Here is a 22,509-nt window from a genome sequence, read left to right as displayed (position 1 = left end):
CCACTCATCCACACTTGGGGGACCACCCTTATGCAGGCAAATCCTCAGGCATATAACTTCACTAAAGATGGAGCAAACCTCTGAGATCGCTCCGCCTACCTAGAAAAAGCATCGAAGAGGATGAAGAAGTGGGCTGATAAAAGCGGAGGCCCTTGAGTTTCAAGCTGGGGACAAAGTCCTGATCAAGCTACGACCGGAACAGTTTCGTTTTCCGAGGCCAGAGAGACCAACGGCTAGTAAGGAAATATGAAGGTCCAGTAGAGTAATTGAGAAGGTCGGAGAACCTCATACAGGGTTCAGTTACCCTCATGGATGAAGATTCATCCTGTCATCCATGTCAGTATCCTGAAGGCCCTATCATCCCGATGTCGAGGATGAACAGCGAAACATGCTAAGGCGCCCACCGTCACCGATGAAGAGTTTTGCTGAGAAAGAAGTTGCACAAATCTGGATAAACGTACGCGCCGTATTGGAAACCCAGACGAGAACTGACAGAGTTCTTAGTGAAATGGAAGGATCTCCCCGACGAAGAGATCAGTTGGGAGCGGGCCGAATACTTGAGAATGCAGCTCCAGCCATTGCAGGTTTTGAACAAGGTCGGTTGACGGGACGTCACTAATTAAGTGGGGAGAATGTAACGGTCATGCTTGTCCAGGGCCTGTTGCCCCATGGCCGCATGCCCAATCCAACCCCCTTCTAGCTTACTTTCATATCCTGTATTGTATTAGTGTAGTTAGCTTGCTTTCTTTACATTTTCATTGTAAGTGACCACTCGCCCTTTTGCATATGCAAGGGCGCCAGTTGGCTTTTTGTTCAGAATGCACTATATGGGGATAAGACTAACCATCACTTTCTCATACCCAGAGTAGTGCTCTATAAATCTGTTGTTGTTGCTTATTGCTTTCTAGTCTACTACAATCTTTCTTTCTTTATTCACACTCACAAAAACTTCTTACGAAAACCTTTTCTCCAAACCCGTTTTCTAAAACCGTTTTCCCTAAAACGGGGATGGAGGTTGCGAATGGCACTCGGTATGCCATCGGCAGTCCGTATTCGAGTTGGCTGACTTGTTCGTGAGCGGGAACAAGTGTCGCACAATCGCTAAGAGAAGCTTCCGAAAGAGCGATTGTGGCACTATGCGATAGCCTATGAAGTATGCGCCAATCATAAGGTTAGACATGGGAAGGAGAATGTGGTCATTTGGTCTATGAGAAGCCAGTTTGACGCATATGACTAGGCGGGGCATGAGATGTAGGATTGTATCAAATGAAGCGGAAGAACAAGGATCATCTAAGCATTCAAATTCACTAATTTTGGCATAATATAAAGCACGCTTCTATAGAAAAATAGGTTTCAAGACATACCTCTTGAAGAACTTCTTCAAAGCTCCATCTCTAGCTGCAATCTTCTTCATATCATGTTGTAGACCACCTCAAGATCTTTCCCACTATTCTCTTGGTGCTCTAGATTGAGTTGTGGGACTCAAAACAAGCTTGAATCAAGGGATGAAGGAGAAAAGCTCACTACTGCAACAAGGTTGAAGAACCTTTCTTCAAACCAGTTTTTCTCTCAAAAACCTTTTGATTACAAGCCCGATTTTCACTCCAATCTTCTCATTATATTGCAGATCAATATGCAAAAAGAAGAGTTGCATGGGTTGCAGCTCATGCTTGGAGAAGACAAGGCAAAATGGTTGCTTCATGTGTGAACTAGTTAAATGATGGATAATGGAAAAACTCATTTTTCTATTTGTGTTTTAGTTTTCTTTTCTTTTTTCAATTTTATCCAAAAATCAAATTTTGATTTAAAAATCTATTTGATTTTAAAAAATGAAAAATTAATTAATTTCATAAATTAATTAATAAATAAAACTTAATTAATTTAATATCAAATATTAAATTAATTTTAACACATATCCATCTTTATATATTTAAATCATATTTAAATATATAAATTCTCCTATACTGTTCAATTCTAAAATTATACATAATTATGTCTCATATAATTACTAATTCCCTTAATTCTAATTTGAACATTTCAAATTAACTTACCTCGAGGACCTACAGATCATGGGCTCCAACGATCCGAGATTAATTGGCTAAACTCATTAGGCCAGATTAATCTCCATTCGTTAATTAATGGGTCATTTCATTAAAGCCCATAGTTGCACTCCCCTCACTGTAGATATATTATGTCTACATGATTTAACCATAATCGGAAGTCGACCCTTCATAGGTTGTTCGTAATAACGGTTGGGTCAAATATCTATTTTACCCCCGAGATTATGTCTTATTCCTCAAGTCCCTACTGATCCTCTAATGAACAACTGGTTTGTGATCCAATCACCAAACCAAACTCTCTCAACCCAGTGAGAGAGTGGGGCCCCTTGTTCAAGACCTGGATTTAGTACTTGAGAGAACAACCTTTCTCCTATCCCTAAATCGGGTAGGCGTGAACTCCATCTTGCACCCTATGTCCCCAGCTATCCATTCGGTCTTACCCTAAAATGGGAGCCTTATTGAGCCGGCGCTGTTGAGCCAACCCTCAATTATGCAAATCTAAGGACAATCCCGAATAAATAGAAGTTCATAGTTAGCTCAGGATTAAGATCGAGTTACCTAGGTCATCCAGGTGAAATAGTCAGTCTTAAACAGTAAACAACGTTATAAAGTAAGAGTGACTTATTCCTTGGTCCATATCTTATGCAAACTTATTGCATAGGACGCTCCCACTCCTCATGTCATAACATGTACAAATTAGGATCACACCGTATGTAACATTTTACAACTCTTTGTAACAACTACAGAGTAGACCATATCCAATGGTGTCACCAGAATAAGGTACCCAACCTCATTCATGTACCATAAATCATTTTGATTATTTACTCGAACCTGATCCACTCTTATGTCTCCACATAAAGTTCAAGTACTCATACAATAGTCATGGGTCTTAATTTATTGGATTTAGACTTTCATACAATTTATGAGATCAATAACAAGTATACTAGAAAATGTTTATCATTTTACAAACTGCGAGTTTTTAGGACATAAAACCCAACATGAGAAACATGTTGGGTGCATGGAGTTGTTGGCTAAGAGTGTTATGGCCGAGATTAGTTATGCGTTGAAGGGCCCTAGTCATGCGTTAATAAAGCTTGGCCATGCGGTGGTGGTGTGATATGCGTTAAGGTTGATTATGCGCCAAGGTCATTCGAGGTTAGAAAAGGCATCATGGGTGCATAGGACAAGGTTGATATGAGTGGCATGCGATGAAGGAGATGTGGTGATCTTGATGGATGCATAAGCCAAAGGTAAGCCATGCGAAAGGATATGTGGCCAAGGGTATGTGATGGTGTTGAGGTTACTGTGGTGCATGAGAGGTGATGTGTCGGCCGAGCATGCGTTCAAGCAAACATGCGGCCATAAAATAGTTATGTGATGATAAGGAAAACTTGGAGAGCAAGGTGGAGCTGCTAAACTCATCTGAACATGTGGCTAACAAATGGATGTCTTATATTTCATGCAAATTGAGGTGGATGCATGAGAAGACATGCAAGCTAAAGGAGTTGCGTTGGTTGAAGGTGGTGTGGACATTTTAGTCTTGATGTAGCAAGGATTGGCGTTGGCAGCATAAGTAGAAGACACTTAGACATGCAAACAAGCAGGAGGTGTCAAAGCTAGGAAAAGTTCGAACGCCTATAAATAGTACCCAAGGTTTTCACTTCAACTCACAACACACTTCAAAAAGACATTAAAAAGAGTATTTGAGAGCAAGTTCAGAGGGAGCCTTGCGTTAATCAGGAAGGGGCTTGCGTTGATAGTGAAAACCCTTGCGTTGGTCAAGGCAGAAGGTACAAGAGTTGTTCAGGCTGTGCGGGCAAACAACAACACCAAGTTCAAACGAGGAGTTCTCTCAAACTACTTGTGCAAATCGAGTGATTCTTAAGCCAAAATCTTTTTAAATTGAATATGGTTTATGATGAGTATTTCTATAAGGAAATTCTAAGTAAAGGGCTGCCAAAATTGAAGGAAACCGAGAGATGGTTACATAATAAGGGACAATCGGGCCAGATGGAGAAATCTTGAGACTCAAAACTTTCACGTTGAAATTTGAAGGACAAATTTCAAGGTGAGTAAGTTAAGACATTTCTAAACATGTTTGTAGAAGGAAGTATCTCAAAATAAGGACTGGAATAATGAGAAATTTGAGCTTCAAAATGAATATGAAATAGGGTTCGAAATGAGCTAGTAGAGTTAGGAAATAATGAGAAAGCTCAGCTTCAAAATGAATAAAATATATATTTTAAATTATATGCTATTGTTATGAATAAATGGTCGGAGCCATGAGGAAAACATGTGTCGCGATGGTCAGGGGGTCAACGGATCTAGCTCTTGAGCTCGAGATAGACTCTCATGGGATGGTTAGAGGGCCGAGAGGCCTAGTTCCTGAGTCTGTAGGAGGAACCTTGCATGGAATAGTTAGAGGGTCGACGGGCCTAGCTTCTGAGCCCATAAGAGGGGGACTATGTGCACATAAGGCAATAAGTAGTTATAATGAGTAATCGTTTTGACTATCTACCGTGTATGTAGGTAGAGTTGAGAACAAGTTCATTCAAGATGGAGGTTTGTGAAAACCTCGTGTTGTGATTTGTTTATATGTTTATGAGTTGAAAGAAACTTGTAAATTTGTTACCACTCACTGGGCTTAAAGGCTTACGTTTTTCTCTCATGTCTTCCTTGCAGGTAGCAGAAGGGTTCAGGTTGCTGCGAGAAGTCGAGGTCTGCCACGAGTTAAAATATTGCTAGATTAAGTTTGTAGTTGGGATGGGACTATTGTTATAAAAGTTTATTTAAAAGTGTATAAACTGGTTTTGAAAATGAGTTACACTTCCAGTTGTTTTCTTAAAATTCCACTGCAAGTTTATTTGTTAAAAATGAGCTAGTAGAGTTAGGCAATAGATGTCATGAAAGAGTGGTATTTGTTGTCATCACGCCTCCTTTTGGGTTAAATAAGTAAACTTGGGAGGGAGTGTGACATACTAATTATACGAATGAGATTCGTATAATTAAATTTAGTATAAATATTATTTATATTAAATAACATAATTAAGTTTAGAGGAATTAAATGTTTGAATATGATTCAAATACTAATTATGTGAATGAGATTCATAATTAAATTTAATATATTTATATTAAATGCCGTGTATTAATGAGAGAAAATAAGACATAGGTTATATTGTATTCGATACAATATAAAAACTATAGTTTATATGTTATATTTGATATAACATATAGTATACATATATATAATAAAGTAGTTATTGTATATTATTATTAATTTAATTTAATTAAAACTCCCTCCCCCTATTTTTCTCTCATATTTTTATGTGCAGAGAGTTGGAGTTGTCTTCTTCCACAGAGAGTGAATCTGATATTTGGTTCTCTCACCTTTCCTTTTTGTATTATTTCAGTAGAAGCATGCTTAAGTATAAATTGGTTTATCCTATTTGTTCCGTCCTTTGCATTGTAATGTTTTGTAAAACGAAATTAGAAACATAACGCATTTAATTGCTTCCATTTCGAGAAATTCAAATCCCTCAATTATTCACCACCATAATAAGAATAGTTTGAGACAAACTGAATGCATAAGGAGACATACATTGAGTAGCCTTCCGAGTCCATGAACTAACTTTCATTGAGGTGGGAGGTATCAAAGAGACCATGGATGCAGAATTCGAAATGGGTAGACAATTTGGTGAAATGTTTCCATTTATAAAACGAAATTAGAAATATAACGCATTTAATTGCTTCCATTTCGAGAAATTCAAATGCCTCAATTGTTCACCACCATAATAAGGAAGAGTTTGAGAGAAACTAAATGCATAATGAGACATACATTGAGTAGCCTTCCGAGTCTATGAACTAACTTTCATCGAGGTGGGAGGTATCAAAGAGACCATGGATGCAAAATCCGAAATGGGTAGACAATTTGGTGAAAGGTTTCCATTTATAAATGAGCTTGGGGAGAGGTGGGTTGATAAGGAAAACGGGGGAGTTGATAACAAGTAAGAGCAGAGTGGCCAAGTTTGTTACAAATTTGACATTAAATCTTTTAGGATTAATTTTTAGAAGGCCAATGAGAATTAGAGGGAGATTGCGATCTACCTAAGACACCAGGAGAGTTAGTGGGGATAGGGGAAGGAGAAAAGGACTTAAGGTGGGGAAAGTTTAGGGAAAATTGAGGGAAAACTTATGTGGGGACTTTTTATTATTTTGCTGAATGGAAAGACTACTGAAGTGAGCATGGGCTAAATTTAATTGCTCAATTGAAGTTTGTTTTCCAAGTCATGCCTCATAGGCTAGAAGAAGACTGCACACATCCTCAAAAGACGGAATATCAACACAGTTCTATATGGAGGCGACGAAGGCATTGTACTCAACAACTAGACCTTCCAAAATGTGACCCAAATGACCCCTATATGAAATAGGCTTCGCTATAGCAGCAAAATGATCCACAATTTCCTTAATCTGATACAAATACTGAGTAATAAATTAACTATCTTTTCTTATTTTGAATAATTCAACTTTAAGACCCATAATCCCAACAGTGGTTTTGGAGTCATACATACGGCTAAGAGACTCCCAGATTTCATGAGCAGTTTGTAAAGACACGATTTCATCCATTTTTTCTTTAAATAAGGAGGAGTAAATCCAACATAATTCTATTTAATCATTGCTAGTAAGTATAATAATCACTGTCCTGAGTCTGATTCACATCAAGAAACTGAGGGGGACCGGGACCTTGGCCATCCAGAAAGCCTTCAAGCCCATTGACAATAACATGATTGAGCAGTTGGGTCTTCCAGATAAGATAATTGGTGCCATTCAGTTTAATGGTGAGCAGCTGTAGAAGGGTCGAAAATATAAGGGGAAGGCAGGATACACGGGACGAGGAAGAAGATTAGGATAGGTTGGAGTTTGATAGGAATGATATTGATGGTTATTAAAAAATTGTTGAACAAGGGGGGCCATTTGAGGGTGAAACGTAGGGTTGGGAAATCGAGTTTGAGAGTTAGGAAATTGGGGTTGGAAGAAAAGAAACATTTGAACGAGCTACATTCATTGGGGTATTCAGCGGAGGAGTAAGAACCGATTTATAAGTATTTTTTTGATTTAGTCTTTATAATTTATAAATACTTTTGATTTCCAACTATTTATAAATTTACATTTGTAAGAAATTTCATTAAATTATACTAAACTAAAATAACAATAAATTAATATATCGTCCAATGAAATCTTGAAGAAAATTATGAAAGAAAGTAGAGTTGCAGTTCGCATAGTATTAAAAAATTTCCCGCTAGCGCGGGGATGGACTACATCGCCGGAGTGGAAGAGTTGAAGGGTAATTGCCGGAGTTGAAGAGTTGAAGGGTAGTTGCCGGAGTTGAAGAGTTGAAGGCTAATTGCCGGGAATGGCCACGCCGTCATCGTCCTCAGCGTCTTCAGTAAGGTCGTGGAGGACGGCGTTTCTGACTCTGAGAGACGAATCGATCTCTTCTTCAACCTCAATTTCCCAACTTCTCTACGACACCATCTTCTCGCACTCCGACTCCTTAATCGCCGCCGCGCGCTACCTTCCTCCACCAGAAGTACAATTTTCTCATTTCTTCTATTTATCTTACTCGAGGTTCTCCAATGCATAAACATCGTTTTGTTGCTCCTTCTTTGTGTGCATAGGTTTCATCAGATCTGCTGTTTCTCTTAGAAGTGGCTACTTCTGCTTCCGACTCCGTGCAAGACATTGTCCCTGTCTTCGCAGATATCATACATCTGGTGCAATTCACATTTTCGATTTCTATTATTCCTTTTTTCTTCTTTCCGACCAATTTCCTAGGGGTAGAGCTAGAACGATGAAATTGGGAAGTTTGTTCTGTTAGTTTATTTTCGCGCATCTGTTAAGAATAACGCCAACAATTCGATCAAGACCTATTTGGCGTGTGAAAGTGGGTTCTGTGTGATGTTTAGAAATTAGAATAAATTCTTTCTGATTTAAGTCTGGGAAATGAAAATTACCCTAGTTATCAGAGAGACCTAACGTTTCAGCCTTTGGGAAGGATAATTATATATATCACACTATTGCAATATTGATTGATATATAAATTCATTCCATTATAAAGAAGCTTTAGTTGAAAGATCATGAATTATCAATCAGTACTTTAGAGAATGCAATGGGTTAAGCAAATATTATTGGGTTAAGTGATTGAAACTTCAATTTTATTGGTGACCGTTCTCAAGAACTGATAAGTCTCTACTTGATATGTATATAATTTGTTATTAACGATGAATAACCACATTTTTATTGAGGAAAAAAAAAAAAAAGAAAAAGAAAAAAGAGGAAAGAATACACCGGAATAAAAAAAGGGGAAGCCCATAAAAGAGAGGAGGCTACCTACAAAAAGGCCTCCAATCAAGTGAAATATAGTTAAGAGAATAATTACAAAAAATGTTTTGTAACTGAAGCCCACAAAGAAACATAGAATCTAGCAAGGGACCAAACAAACTTGATGGTCTCTACTTGATGTGATGCAAGTTCATCATCAAATGCCAAATGCTGTTTGAGACATGCAAATTCACACTGTCGGTTTAGTTTCATTCCTCGTCATAATAACTATGTATGTGAAAGTTGAATATTTAGTGGGAAGATATTTTGTCTGACTTCAGACAGGTTGAATATAGTGGAAAGCTTCATTGTATATCTATATGGAAGATGATTTGCATTTAAAGTCACTGAGAAAATGTGTGTAACACACATTGAACATATTTCATAAACAAGCGGCCTGCTAAAGTTAAGGTTTAAATTACTATAATCAAGTAAAATATAGTAGTTCAAATATCTACATTTCTGCATGACAAAGAATTCAAGTAGTGCATTTTTTAAACATAAATGTTTTTCAATGGGGATAACCTTGCTGTCTTTATGTGGTTCTGGCCCTGCCAATGCTCTTCTGAATTCTCAGTTTCCTCTAATTATTAATATTCTTGCACCCAATGCAGATCCACGGTATTTCTCATCAAGTTGCTCTTGAATTTAGTTCTTCATCTTGGAACCTGCTCATTCGATATTTTGGAGATGTGATCCAAATCCTACTTGGAAAGCTCAATATTCCAGGAAATTATGCTCTAATCAGGCCTGTCTTGGAATCTCTGGAGATTGTAAGGTTAGCTTCCCTTTTCTCCTCTGTTAGCTTGGGGAAATACTACTCTTTCTTGCTTCTTTCACTGCTGCCCACTGGGTCAGTATTTTTGTCATTTGGGGCCAAAGTGATGTTTGCTCATCTGAGTGAATTTGATGAGATCTGTATAGTATTAGTAGCTAGGTTGGTTACCCAAAGTATCTGGAGGTTTTCGTGTTATAGAGAAAGAGTTCCTAAAGATGAATGAGGGGAAAAATTAATTCATGGTGGTTTTTGATAATCTTTTTGGTGCATATGGAAAGAGAAATAAGGTAATTTTTGAATATAGAAGGGAAGCCTTAGCTGCTGTTTGGTTGAATCATGAATGCACACTTCATAGCTTCTCTTGGGATTTCTTGTACTATAGAGGTTCAAAGTTGTTGTTTGGTCATGATTTGATGTTTTATATCTGGTACCTTGTTTTCCCTTTTGTGGACATAATTAATTGTCTACCTTTTTTTGGCAGACACGTCATCTGTTTACAACAGCGCAAGTTCTTACCAGCAGAAGATATTCAGCTCTCAAAGTTCTTGCTTTCTGTGATTACTGGCTCTCAATCGGCAGTATTCCCCTCGTCAAATTCAATCATTAGACATGGTTGTACTGCTGAAGTTGTGAAAAGTGTACCCAAATGTAATAGTTTATGGGATGTTCAGGCCGTAGCCTTTGATCTACTTAGTCAGGCCATCACAAGTCTGGGGTCATATTTTCCAGTTGATGTTTGGAAGTCAACAATTCAGGTAGAAACAATTCTGCTACCTTCCTGGTTTTTCGTATATGCATTTGTAGGAAAATTGAGATATATTTAATTTGAATGCTTTGCAAGCAATATATAGGCAGTTAGCCAATAAGAAAATAGTGTATTATTATTATTATTTGGATGAATAATCAAAACTTTCATTGAGGAAAGAATAAAAAAAGAAAAAAGAAAAAAAATGGGGCACACAAAAATGACAATCCACAGAAAAGGAGGTAAACAACAAAAAAGGTCTTCAGTCAAGTTAAATAAGACCAACACCCCCAACTTCAAGTAGGTGGATTGGGCTATTGCCTATTTCATGTTTGGGACACCAATTATAATGGTTGGTGTTTTCAATTATTATAACCTTACATTAACTACTATATTACTATTTAAGATTCCTCTTTGTTACTCCTACTCATCATCTCTTTCCCTCTTTGTGACAATGTTTACTATTTCTTACCAAGACTAAAATAGTCTGCACTTTAAACACAAACTATTATAATCCTACTAAAATGCATTCTAAACAAAAACTATTATACTTTGTAGACCATTATAACCCATATACTATAATAACCAACTCAAACCCCTTAATGGATAATTATAAAAGGACTTCGTTACTGCCTTTTACAAAATAACATAGAACTGAATGAGAGACCGAACATCATACAAAGTTTTCTCAAGTCTTTAAAAGTTTCACCATTGCTTTGTCTCCAAAACCCTGTAAAACAACACATCCCGAGTCATGTAAATCTCCTTTTCTTGCAAAAGGGCTGATGAATGAAAGGATCTTCTCAATTATTTCCTTGCATCCCCTATGCCTAGCAAAGCATAAACCAAACTGCTCAAAGAAAAACTCTGCATGCTAAATCAGAACTCTTTTGTTGCCTTCCTTTAAAAGAATGTAACACCACAACCTAATCAAGTCGAACAACTTCCTCTACATTGAATTCAAGATGTAATCTTATAATTGTTAATCTTAACAGTTTTGCGATAAATGTAAAATATTTCAGCTGGCATGGTAACCTTCAATACTGCAGATAACTTGTTGAGCTTGATTCTTTTGTTCATAGGTTATTCGAAAATTAATGGATTTCTTGGCATCTACTAGCTTACTTGTTGAAGACAATGTGATGTCCAGGTATACAGCTTCAACAATGTTTTAATATCATAAGTGTTCATTATCTTTAGAGAGATATGTTACTTTTGATTCATCAATTATGTTAGATAATATAATATTAAATTTGCCTTCATCCATCAGCTTAAGCTTTTGGGTATTTAACATGGAATTAGAGTAGGTGGTCTAGGAGGTTATGTGCTCAAAACTCTATAATCTTATTTCCTCCGAATAAATATTGATTTCCACTAATTGGGGTTCTTTACACATTTCAAGCCCACAAGTGAGGGGGAGTGTGAGATGATATAATATTAAATTTACCTTCACTCAAAAGCTTCAATCGATGATTTAACAAATTAAAATAAGAAACTTATCACGAGTACATAATGAAGTCCCTAAGGCTTACATCATTTACCCAGGCAACAGCCATTTCATTGGCTTTATTAGAGTTTATGCGTTTTGCATTCCGTTTTGCTTCAACTTTATCCAAGAGTTTCAATTTAAACTGCATGAAACAAGCATTTGCTTACCCCATCATCCACCTTTCCTAGTGAGAAATTGTAATCCCTTATCTTGGCCCATTTTCAAATTAGTGAAACAAACCCCTTTTTGTATTTGGGAGGGGGTTTGGTTGTTTCTCGGGGGTTCTTTTTTGTTTGCCTTGTAACTAAGCTTGGTTTCTTATTAAAAAAAAGAATGATTCATGCGTTGGTGTTTTCTGTTCTGCAGGTACTATCTGTCTCTTCTGAGATGTCTTCATTTGGTTATAGCAGAACCCAAAGGCTCCCTTTCTGACCATGTAAGGAATAAAACTACACTTCGAGACCTAAATTGAGATTGCTTACTTACTGAAGCATCTTTTTTTACGTTATTTTTCTTTCAGGTGTCAGCTTTTGTAGCAGCATTGCGCATGTTCTTTGCGTATGGGTTTTCTAATAGGCCCCTGCTTGCTTGTTCAGTTGGTAATCAAGGGAAAGAACCTAGTTTGACTAGTACCAAGTCTGGTTTGGAGGAACCAAAAAAGGAAAATCATAATGCATATAGGCCCCCTCACATGCGGAGAAGAGAAAATTTAAATAAGAAGCAGGCCAATGCTCAAAATTTGCAGAGTTCAATGGCTGCAGAGTCTCTTAACTGTGATTTGATATCTTCAGATTCTGATCATGACAGTGACGGGCCAGGCAGAGATGCTGACATCATTCAGAATGGCAAGGTTCGGGTTGCTGCTATTCTTTGTATACAGGTAACTCAGAAAGAGATGATCCATTTGATCTTGTTCTGTGTTGTTTTTACTTATCTATGAAAACTCCGTTGCTTCAGTGATCCATATCCATAATTTTTCTTCCTCCGGCTAATCAGATCTATCTTCCATGAGTAGCAATTTTTCTCTTGCTGTGGGTTTGCAAAATGGTGTGAGCTTGGTACTGATAATGAAAATCTTCCTCAACTTAGACTGTACGAAGTTTTTCTAACCTCCTAGGCAGAGTAATCTCTCTATAGGCCGGTTTAGTATCCTTATGGCAATATATATTTTATCTCTTAAGTTCAAAAACTCGATTGACTCTAGAATCTACATCATTTGTCAACAATGGTAAATCCCCTCATTTTTGGTTGGATTGGTGGATTGGTAATGGGCCTGTTTTTCTTAGGCTTTATGATTCTCTTTCTATGTGAAACATGCTACCATTGAAGACTCTGAGGACCAATTTAATTTTCCGTGTTATTTCTTGATTTAAGGAGAAAATTCTTGGATCATGATATATTAGAATGGGTCTCTCCTCTGGTCTTATCCCCATAATGACTCTCTCTTTATTTTATTTTATTTTTTTAAGAAACTGAACTTTCATTTAGAAAAAAATAAGAGGATGTACAATGAAATACAAAAAACGAATGAAAAAAAGAAAAGAGTCCAAACACTAGCCAAAAAGATGAACTCCAATCCAACAAGATCAAACCAAGGTCATAATTGCAAAAAGGACAAGTAATAAACATCCATAAGGATGCAATATACTTAACGACCTCCCAAACCTCTTCCTTAGATCTTTCGACCTCCCTTAAAATTATGCCATTTTTCTCAAGCCAAATTTTCCGCAATGCAACGAAGGAACAAGACTGCCACTAAACTTTCCCTTTTTATCTATAAATAGGGGATTCAAGAGCACCTCCTGAACCATGGTGCTGCACTTTCTACCACATGCCAAACATAAGCCAAATATACTCAAACATTTTCTTCATAGAGAATGAGCAAATCAGGGACTGAACTTGGAGATGGAGGAAATGTTTGAAAGAAAGCCCTTACGAGGAGTGGAGAAGTTCAGAACATGAGAAGACATATGATTTATTAAGTATGTGACCATGAGCATTAGCTCTCCCCAATACAACAATATTAGTAGAAAGTTTCAATCATCGAGTGACTTCAAGGAGATGGTGATTCTTGCATTTAGCCACACAAGAGCTAAGATTAATAATTCTTTGGTATGATAGGTAAGCACCATAGGATGAACTAAGAACTTCTTTCACATTGTTTGTTTTGAGGACACTAATTTTTTTACCATTCTACTGAATTGCTTGAAAATTTGTTGAGGCTTACATTTTTTCTTTCATTGAGAAGACCCATCTAGCCTGTGCATGATCATTAACGGATGAAACAAACCATCTAGCCCCAGAGATGTTTTCGATTATTGAAGAACCTCATCCATCGTTATGGATCAGTGGAAAGGGAACTTGGAGGCTTATATGCGGTCCATGGATAAGAATTTCTAGTATGCTTGGTGTCACAATCGCTCTTTCGGAAGCTTCTCTTAGCGATTGTGCGGCACTGAATTGAGCCACATCTAACAACTGGACCCAGTTCTTCTGCCTAGCGTCGATAAAGTGACGCAGATATTCCTCGAGCATACTGTTGAAGCGTTCCGTCTGACCGTCAGTTTGGGGATGATAGCTAGAGAGATATTCAGTGATGATCCCAATATTCTGAACAATTCTGTCCAGAATGTCCCAGTGAATCTTCCGTCCGCATCGCTAACAATGCTCATGGGGACACCCCATAATTTCACGATGTGTTTGAAGAACAGCTGAGCAGTCATCACGGTTGTGCACATTTTCGGCGTTGGGACGAACGTGGCATATTTCGAGAACCGGTCGATGATAACAAGGACCGATTCAAACTCTCCCACCTTGGGCAAATGGGTGATGAAGTCGAGAGACACACTCTCCCACGGTCTAGAGGGCACAGGTAGGGGTTCCAGCAGACCCGCTAATTTCGCCTTTCAACCTTATCTTGTTGGCAGACAAGGCAAGTTTGGTAAATTGCATGACATCGTCTCGAAGACTTGGCCAATAGTAGCCTTGCTTCAGAAGGGCATAAGTCCTCTGCCAACCATTATGTCCTGCCCACGGTGTGTCGTGACACTCCTTCATCAGCGACCTTCGTAACTCCCCGGATCTGGGGATGTAGAGGCGATTGCCTTTGGTGTATAGTAGATCATCTTCCACCCAGAACTGGCGTGTCTTCCCCTCTCTGGCCACTGTAAGATGGCCTGCGCCGCTGTATCATTTGTCAAGTGAGTTTTGACAGTTTCTCGTACTGTTGCACTCAACGTACTTGCTTGTAGGCGGGCGAACATGCACAGGGCCGCATGTTCGCTCTTTTGGCTAAGAGCGTCAGCCGCTTGGTTGCTTTTCCCCGGTCTATGTTCGAATTGGAAGTCGAACTCCGCTAGACATTCCTGCCACCGTGCCTGTTTCGACGACAACTTCGGTTGGTTGAAGAAGTGACAAATGGAGTTATTGTCGGTCTTGACCACGAACTTGGCCCCCAAGAGATACTGTCTCCAGGCCCTCAAGCAGTGAACTACTGCTAACATCTCTTTCTCGGAGGCGGCATACCTCCGTTCGGCATCATTTAGTTTTCTACTCTCATACGCGATGGAGTGTCCGTCTTGGAGGAGAACACCGCCCAACGCGAAGTCAGAAGCATCAGTCTCTACTTCAAATGGCTTGGTCACGTCGGCAATTCCGAGGACCGGCCCCTCAATCATCACTTTCTTCAGGCCCTCAAAGGCGGCCTGACATTCGGGAGTCCAGCTCCATTGGCTATCCTTCTTCAACAGTTCGGTTAATGGCCCTGTTCTTCTCGAGAATCCTTCTACGAACCGCCTATAGTAGTTGGCTAGTCCGAGGAAGGATCGTAGTTCGGTCACGGATGATGGTACCCTCCAGTCTCTAATTGCGGCCACCTTGCCCTCTTCCATACCAATCCGACCACACTCAATCACGTGGCCGAGGAAATTTATGCGCTCTTGGGCAAAGGAGCACTTCTCTCTCTTTACATACAACTGATTTCTCCTCAGCTTTTCAAAGACTAGTTGGAGGTGACGTCGATGGTCCTCCAACGAGGCACTATAGACCACAATGTCATCAAGATATACTATGACGAATTTGTCGAGGTATTCGTGAAACACTTGGTTCATTAGGGTACAGAACGTTGCTGGAGCATTGGTGAGGCCAAAGGGCATCACGAGGAATTCGAAGGCTCCATATCTCGTGACACAGGTCGTCTTGGGTTCGTCTCCTTCAGCAATTCGAACCTGATAATATCCAGACCGTAGGTCCAGCTTCGAGAAATATTAGCACCGTGAAGCTGATCAAATAAGTCAGTGATGATAGGAAGGGGATATTTGTTGCGGACTGTGAGCTTATTCAAGGCCGATAGTCGATGCACAACCGGAGGCTCCAATCCTTCTTCTTCTGGAACAGTACTGGGGCTCCATAAGGAGCCTTTGCCGGTCTAATAAATCCTGCCTCTAACAACTCGTCTAACTGTTTCCGAAGCTCAGCCAATTCTGGCGGGGCCATCCGATATGCATTCTTGGCAGGCGGCTTTGCCCCTAGCAACAACTCAATCTCATGGTCAATCCCCCTTCGTGGGGGTAAGGACTTGGGCAGGCTTTTCGGCATGACGTCCCGATACTCTTCCAAGACAAATAGAACGTCTTGGGGGATCTCCTCTTCAGTGGACTCAACTGATTCTATCGGGATGGCATGAACGTGGGTTCGTCGTGGGCCAGGCCCCTCTTCAATTGGAGGGCTGAGATCATTCTCACCCCATTTGGCTGCTTGATACTGGTTGGACTACGGTGGGTGTAGATCCGGTAATGACTAAGCATTTGGCAAGGGGCATTGGTATGACTTTATGTTCAAGCAGAAATTCCATTCCCAGTACCACGTCGAAATCATCCATCTTGACAATTACGAAGTCAACGAAGCCCTTCCAATCTCCTAACTTCACCGGAGTTCTCTTCGCTATCCCCGTAATTGGTAGGGCTGCGGAATTCACAGCTTTCATCTTCCCTGCATCTCTTTCCCAATTCAAGTTCAGGCGGCGAGCTTTCTCTTCAGCCATGAAGTTATGGGTAGCCCCAGAGTCAACCATGGTTTTGGCCGATCTTTGGTTGACCCAAGCGTCCACATACATGAGACCTTTCTCTAGTGGCTCCGTCGCCTTTCCCATATTCTTCTGAAGTGCAGATAGGAATTTCAATGCCCCCATCCTGGGATTCTCAATTTCTGCCACTGGCTCAGTTACCGTCTCTTCCAGTTCAGCCTTGTCTTCGGAGGTAGAGGCCAATGTGGCTTGAAAAGCATTGAACGCAGTTCGATTTGGACATTCGCCCGCCCTGTGTGGCCCTCTACATATGAAACAAGATAGGGGCGATTGTAATTGTTATGCTGTTGTGGCGGCCCCCGCCAGTTGTTTCCTGATCTCGGTTGGGATGATTTACGGTCCCCCCTGTGTTCTTGTCTCCTCCCCCAGGTCTGGGAGGACTGGAACCGGCTGTTTCTGTTTCCCCCATTGGAGGAAGTTGATTGTTTCCTCACATCTTGTGAGTCAGTGCTAAGGTCGTACAGCTGTTCAGCTGCCGCTTAGGCAGAGGGGAGATCCTGTACTCTCTGTTCATATAGTTTTGATTTTGCCCACGGTTTCAGCCCTTCCACAAAGCAAAAGACCTTGTCTTTTTCAGACATATCTCGTATGTCCAACATGAGTCCTGCAAACTGTTTTACATAGTCCCTGATGTTACCTGTTTGCTTTAGCTCTCGAAGTTTTCGTCGAGCCAGATCTCGACATTTTCAGGGAGAACTGCGAACGAAGTTTCTGTTTTCAATCTATCCCAAGTATCAATAGTGCACCGTCCTTCCTGTATGTCTGTAAATCGTGATCTCCACCACAATTTTCGCATCTTCAACTAGATGCATCGTTGCTATTGTGACTTTCAACTCTTCAGTCACTGTGTTCGTCGCCTTGAAGTATTGCTCAAGGTCGAAGATAAATTTTCCAGGGCTTTCGCTTCTCGCACCCCACAGAAGGGTTTCAGTTCTGGGATTTTTATTCGGCTCACTGCCATTGCTCCCCAGGTGGGGCTTGGTTCCCTACCGCTCGGATGGTGAATTCACTCTAGCACTCACATCCGCTATCTCGGCTCTGACGACATCCAGGGCCGATCGAAAGTCTTCAGATAAATCGGTTACCATCTGAAGTATTGCTTTTTGGAGCTGTCCAGCTCTTCGACACGCTCCTCTATGTGGGCAACAGAGCCCGAGGAGCTATCGCCTCGTTCAAAGCTGCCGGATCGTACTGTCTTGGTCTCGAGGGTCTCTACCCTCATCATCAATTCTCTGACGGGTAATCCATCTAGGCGGCCTACCACCGCATCAATTCCATTGGCTTTCTCGGCAACTTCTTGTAGCCGAGTCTCAAGGAAACGAACATTATCTGGGACCTCTCTCAGGTAGAGCATTTGTTCTTCCATCTCTACTAATCTGTCCACATGGGACTTGTTCAGGTTCTTCGTCGCCGACATGATCACTGATCTTTCCTCTATAAGCCAACTTGGCTCTGATACCAACTGTCACAATCGTTCTTTCGGAAGCTCTCCTTAGCGATTGTGCGGCACTTGTTCCCGCTCACGAACAAGCCAGCCAACTCGATTACGAACTGCCGATGGCACACCGAGTGCCTCTTGCAACCTCCACCCCCGTTTTAGGGAAAACGGTTTTAGAAAACGGGTTTAGAGAAAAGGTTTTCGTAAGAAGATTTGTGAGTGTGAATAAAGAAGAAAGATTGTAGTAGACTAGAAAGCAATAAGCAACAACAACGGCTTTATAGAGTACTACTCCGGGTATGAGGAAATGATGGTTAGTCTTATCCCCATATAGTGCATTCTGAACAAAAAGCCAACTGGCGCCCTTGCATATGCAAAAGGGCGAGTGGTCACTTACAATGAAAATGTAAAGAAAGCAAGCTAACTACACTAATACAATACAGGATATGAAAGTAAGCTAGAAGGGGGTTGGATTGGGCATGCGCCCATGGGCAACAGGCCCTGGACAAGCATGACCGTTACACTTGGCAATAACAAATCTCACAGTTGAACAAGGGTTGTACTTTTATTTGTAGGATTGGGGAACAGTTTGGAAATATACAAACAAACTAGGATGACTTAACTAATAGTGGAACAACATACAACATAATTTCACTATCTTTATTGACAGATAAATTGAGTTGGGTAGTAGGAACAGAGGAAGACAAATATGAAAGTTTAAATGAGCTTGCTTATGAAGGTTTGAGGCTTGATCATTATTGAGAAGATAGAGCCTTAAACAAAGTTTTGCACTACCAACCATCTTCCTCGATTCCAAATTCGGAAAACAACATAAGTTTGAATAAAATTTAGTTACACAGTTCAGGTCCTTAGCTCATATATTGAGACCAACTTAGGATCCAAGTCTGGCACATGTAAAACAAAGTTTAGATAATTAAATTTTGAGTGACTTGAAATGAACGTGTCCTAGCAGTTTTTGACTAAGAGCCATCCACAATTTCACAAAAGAATTACTTGTGCAAGTGCTAGCGAGATAATTCCAAAACAAGGCTTCATTTCCCGTTATGTGATGTCATGCTCAGAAGTCTACTATAAAGGGCTTCATTTCTATGTTAGGTGCCAAGCTTTGTGCCATTACCCTACACTCTGATCAATAGTGTTTTGTGGTGCTTCTACTTGGTTGGGAGTTGGCTCAATCGCCATGCTTAAATTTTCTCCACTAAGACAACAGATATGCCAACAATGTAGATGACGAAAAACAACTTGAAAATGAAGGTAATGACTGCAACACACAAACACTGGTTAATGAATAAGTGACAAGAAGAAGGATATGAAGTTGAAGTATCAACAATGTTCAACGAGCGATGACTAAGACGACATTATTGATGGGGATGTTGCCGAAAAGAGGATGCACTTGTGAGAGATGATGATCGACACCGGCGACTAGGATTCCGATAGTTAAGGTTGACGACTAGAGTTTAGCTCTGATACCATGAAGTTTAAGGACAAAGAAAACCCTTACATTACATTTTCTACTAAAGATTACACCTTTTATATTGTTAGATGATATGTAATTAAATCTGTCTTCACTCATCAGCTTAAGCTTTTAGGTCAATTGGTGATTTAGGATGGTATTGGAGCATGTTGGTTTAGGAGGTCCTGTGTTCAAACCTTGGTAATGTTGTTTCCTCCCCAATTAATATTGATTTCCACTTGTTGGGCTTTCTTCATATTTCAAGCCCACAAGTGAGGGGGAATGGTAGATGATATATAATTAAATCTACATATATAATAAAAACGAAGTGAACAACCCTAATTTACCCATAAACTTTTGGGAACAAAGAATGTATTAAAAAGCATAATAAATCCTAAACTTTTGTGAAAAAATAATGTATTTGTTAAATCACTGATTGTGAAGGCAAATTTAATATTATATCATATAACACTCCCTTTCACTTATGTGCTTGGTATATGCAAAAGTGGAAGTCAATATTAATTGGGGAGAAAATAATATTGCAAGGGTTGGAACACAGGACCTTTTAGACCACCAGCCTTCAAACCGAACGGAGAGAGGTTTGAACCTCACATTTGCGTGGTTAAAGGTCAAACAGAACTATTGGGGTTTCATTCCACACGAGATTCACCTTCCTTTGGAGCTGGCCGGTATGAATATTACAGTCTGAATTCAAGCCTTGGTTGTTAGCGATCATGGCCGTCGGAGAGACGGAAAATTGCCGCTGAAATTGAGCATTGATGTCACGATTGATGAGAATAAAAATCTCCTTGATTCTCAGATGAATGAAAAAGGTAAATCACTCGAATTTATTTCCATTAAGTCGGTTGATCTCTCTCTCTCTTTCTCAGGCGCATTTGACCAAATCTCCAGATTTAATGGAGCATTTAAACCCACCCAATTTGCCAAATCAACCTATGGACTTACCCACTCTGCCAAATCAGCTCGTGGACCCCCACACTGGACCGTCCTCTTCTTTCACTTTCCAAATTCAAAACCCTAGCCCCACAAAATCGACATTCCCTTCTTTTTCCCAACCCTCTCTCTTCTGTTAAATTTTGTGAAGGCCACACCACACTCCACGTCGACAACAATTATTCCACCTTAACTACTCACGCAAACATTCCTTTTGCTGGTTCTGATACTGAAGGTTATCTTTCTAGCCCTTCTTAAGACATTGAATTTACCACCCACTCATTTAACATGACTGTTTTTGGAGATCATCTTGATGAATCTCACATTGATATTACAACAACATCTGCACCAAATTTCAGCCTTTCACTCAGGCCATTGAACCACCAGACCCTTGCTCCTTTCCTCCCCTTCTTATAAATCGACTGAAACCACTAAACTCTCCCCTTACCTTTTAGCCTTCGAGATTTGGCCTCCCTTTTATCAACCCATGGTCTTTATGTTATGGCCATCCCACCTCTTCCCCCACCCCCACCCATCAAAATTAAAAAATCCTTATCCACCACAGCAAAGAAACCAAAGTTACAAAGAGATCTCCAAGGCTTATATTCATCGATTCATTATGATAAATCAGCCACATTGGCTATCAGGGAGGGTACTTCGGATACCTAATGAAAATCTTAACATGGAATGTTCGTGGCCTCTATTTTTGGAAGAAACAGGCTATGGTTAAAAAGCTAATCCAACAACATAACCCTGGTATCGTTCTCTTACAAGAAACAAACTTGACATCAACTGACTCCTTTTTAATCAAATCTATTTGGAGTTCCACTTTCATTGGTGGGATTACACTGGATGCTATTGACACATCAGGGGTATTCTTATTCTCTGGAGTGAACCTGATTTTTCTATTCATGAGGTTATCTAGGTTTTTTTTTTTTTCCTCTTCTTTTTCCCTGTACATGTTTTGGTAGATGACTTCTCCTTTTGGCTCACAACAGTCTATGGTCCGTCTGATACTGTTTACAAAGCGGACTGTTGGCAAGAATTTGATGACCTGGCTGGTTTGGGAGGGGATAATTGGATGATTGGAGGCAATTTCAATGTCATTAGATGGTCTTGGGAGAAATCTCATGATAGAACCATCTCCCCCAGTATGCGGGCTTTTAAACAATGGATCTCCAATTATCAATTACGCGATATTCTATTGGGGAATGGTTATTACAATTGGTCTAGCCTTGGCCCTACCCAATACCCGTCTTTACTGGGTCGTTTCTTACTTACAACATTGTTTGAGGCCCTTGTTTTTTCAAATTTTAGAACTCGTGGCTTAAGGTTCCATCTTTTCGTTGTTGCCTCTCTTCTTTCCTTATTGGCTGAGTGCAACTTTAGGGAGGGGAGAAGGGATATCCGTGTATGGAAGCCTAATCTTCTCGAGGGCTTTTCTTGTAAGTCTTTCTTTAGGTTGTTATTGGATTCCCCTCTTGCTTTGGAGTCAGTCTTTGATATGATTTGGAAGATTGAGATAACAAAGAAAATTAGGTTCTTCACCTGGAAGGTTGTGCTTGGCCGTGTGAATACTTTGGATAGGCTTGCCAAGAAGTCTCCGTTAATGGGTCCGTCTGTTGTATTCTCTATCGGAAGGTGGAGGAAGACCTGGATCACTTGCTCTAGGGCTGTCAGTTTTGAGGTCGATGTGGATTTTCTTTTTGCAGAAGTTTGATGTTTAGATTATTGGCCAGAAGGATATTCGTGCGACGATCTAAGAATTCCTCCTCCATTTGCCTTTCGGAGAGAGGCCGTTTGTTGTGGTTTGCAGGGGTGTGTGCGGTGCTGTGGGATGTTTGGGGGGGGAGAGGAACAATAGGGTATTTAGAGGATTGGAAAAGCACCCTAGTGAGATTTGGTCTTTAATTCGGTTTCATGTGTTGCTGTGGGCTTTGATTTTGAAGCTCTTTTGTAATTATTCCATAGGCAACATCATGCTTAGCTGGAAACCGTTTCTTTAGGGGTTGCTTTTGTGGACTTGTTTTTTTGTATGTCCTTATATTGTATTCTTTCATTCTTTCTCAATGCAAGTAGATTTTTCTATATAAAAAAAAAAGGTTCCACC

At 40.0% G+C, this 22,509-nt stretch overlaps 1 protein-coding gene across 3 annotated transcripts in view; it reads left to right on the top strand.

Annotated features, from left to right (window-relative positions):
- Positions 1 to 7,294: 7,294 nt before the first annotated feature.
- Positions 7,295 to 22,509, top strand: part of LOC120068002 (HEAT repeat-containing protein 6) — a 67,849-nt gene continuing 52,634 nt past the window's right edge. For all 3 annotated transcript variants that reach the window (XR_005479066.1, XM_039019661.1, XM_039019660.1), the window contains exons 1-7: positions 7,295 to 7,647; positions 7,736 to 7,831; positions 9,053 to 9,216; positions 9,698 to 9,971; positions 11,044 to 11,111; positions 11,817 to 11,886; positions 11,971 to 12,330. Coding sequence is in view for 2 of the 3 variants with exons in the window: in XM_039019661.1 (XP_038875589.1) it covers positions 7,471 to 7,647; positions 7,736 to 7,831; positions 9,053 to 9,216; positions 9,698 to 9,971; positions 11,044 to 11,111; positions 11,817 to 11,886; positions 11,971 to 12,330 (1,209 nt within the window). In the remaining variant the exon portion in view is untranslated. The remainder of the gene's footprint in view (positions 7,648 to 7,735; positions 7,832 to 9,052; positions 9,217 to 9,697; positions 9,972 to 11,043; positions 11,112 to 11,816; positions 11,887 to 11,970; positions 12,331 to 22,509) is intronic.

Source organism: Benincasa hispida, chromosome 12 (assembly GCF_009727055.1).
Source record: "Benincasa hispida cultivar B227 chromosome 12, ASM972705v1, whole genome shotgun sequence".
Taxonomy (NCBI): Eukaryota; Viridiplantae; Streptophyta; class Magnoliopsida; order Cucurbitales; family Cucurbitaceae; genus Benincasa; species Benincasa hispida.
This window is presented reverse-complemented; position numbering and strand designations above follow the sequence as displayed.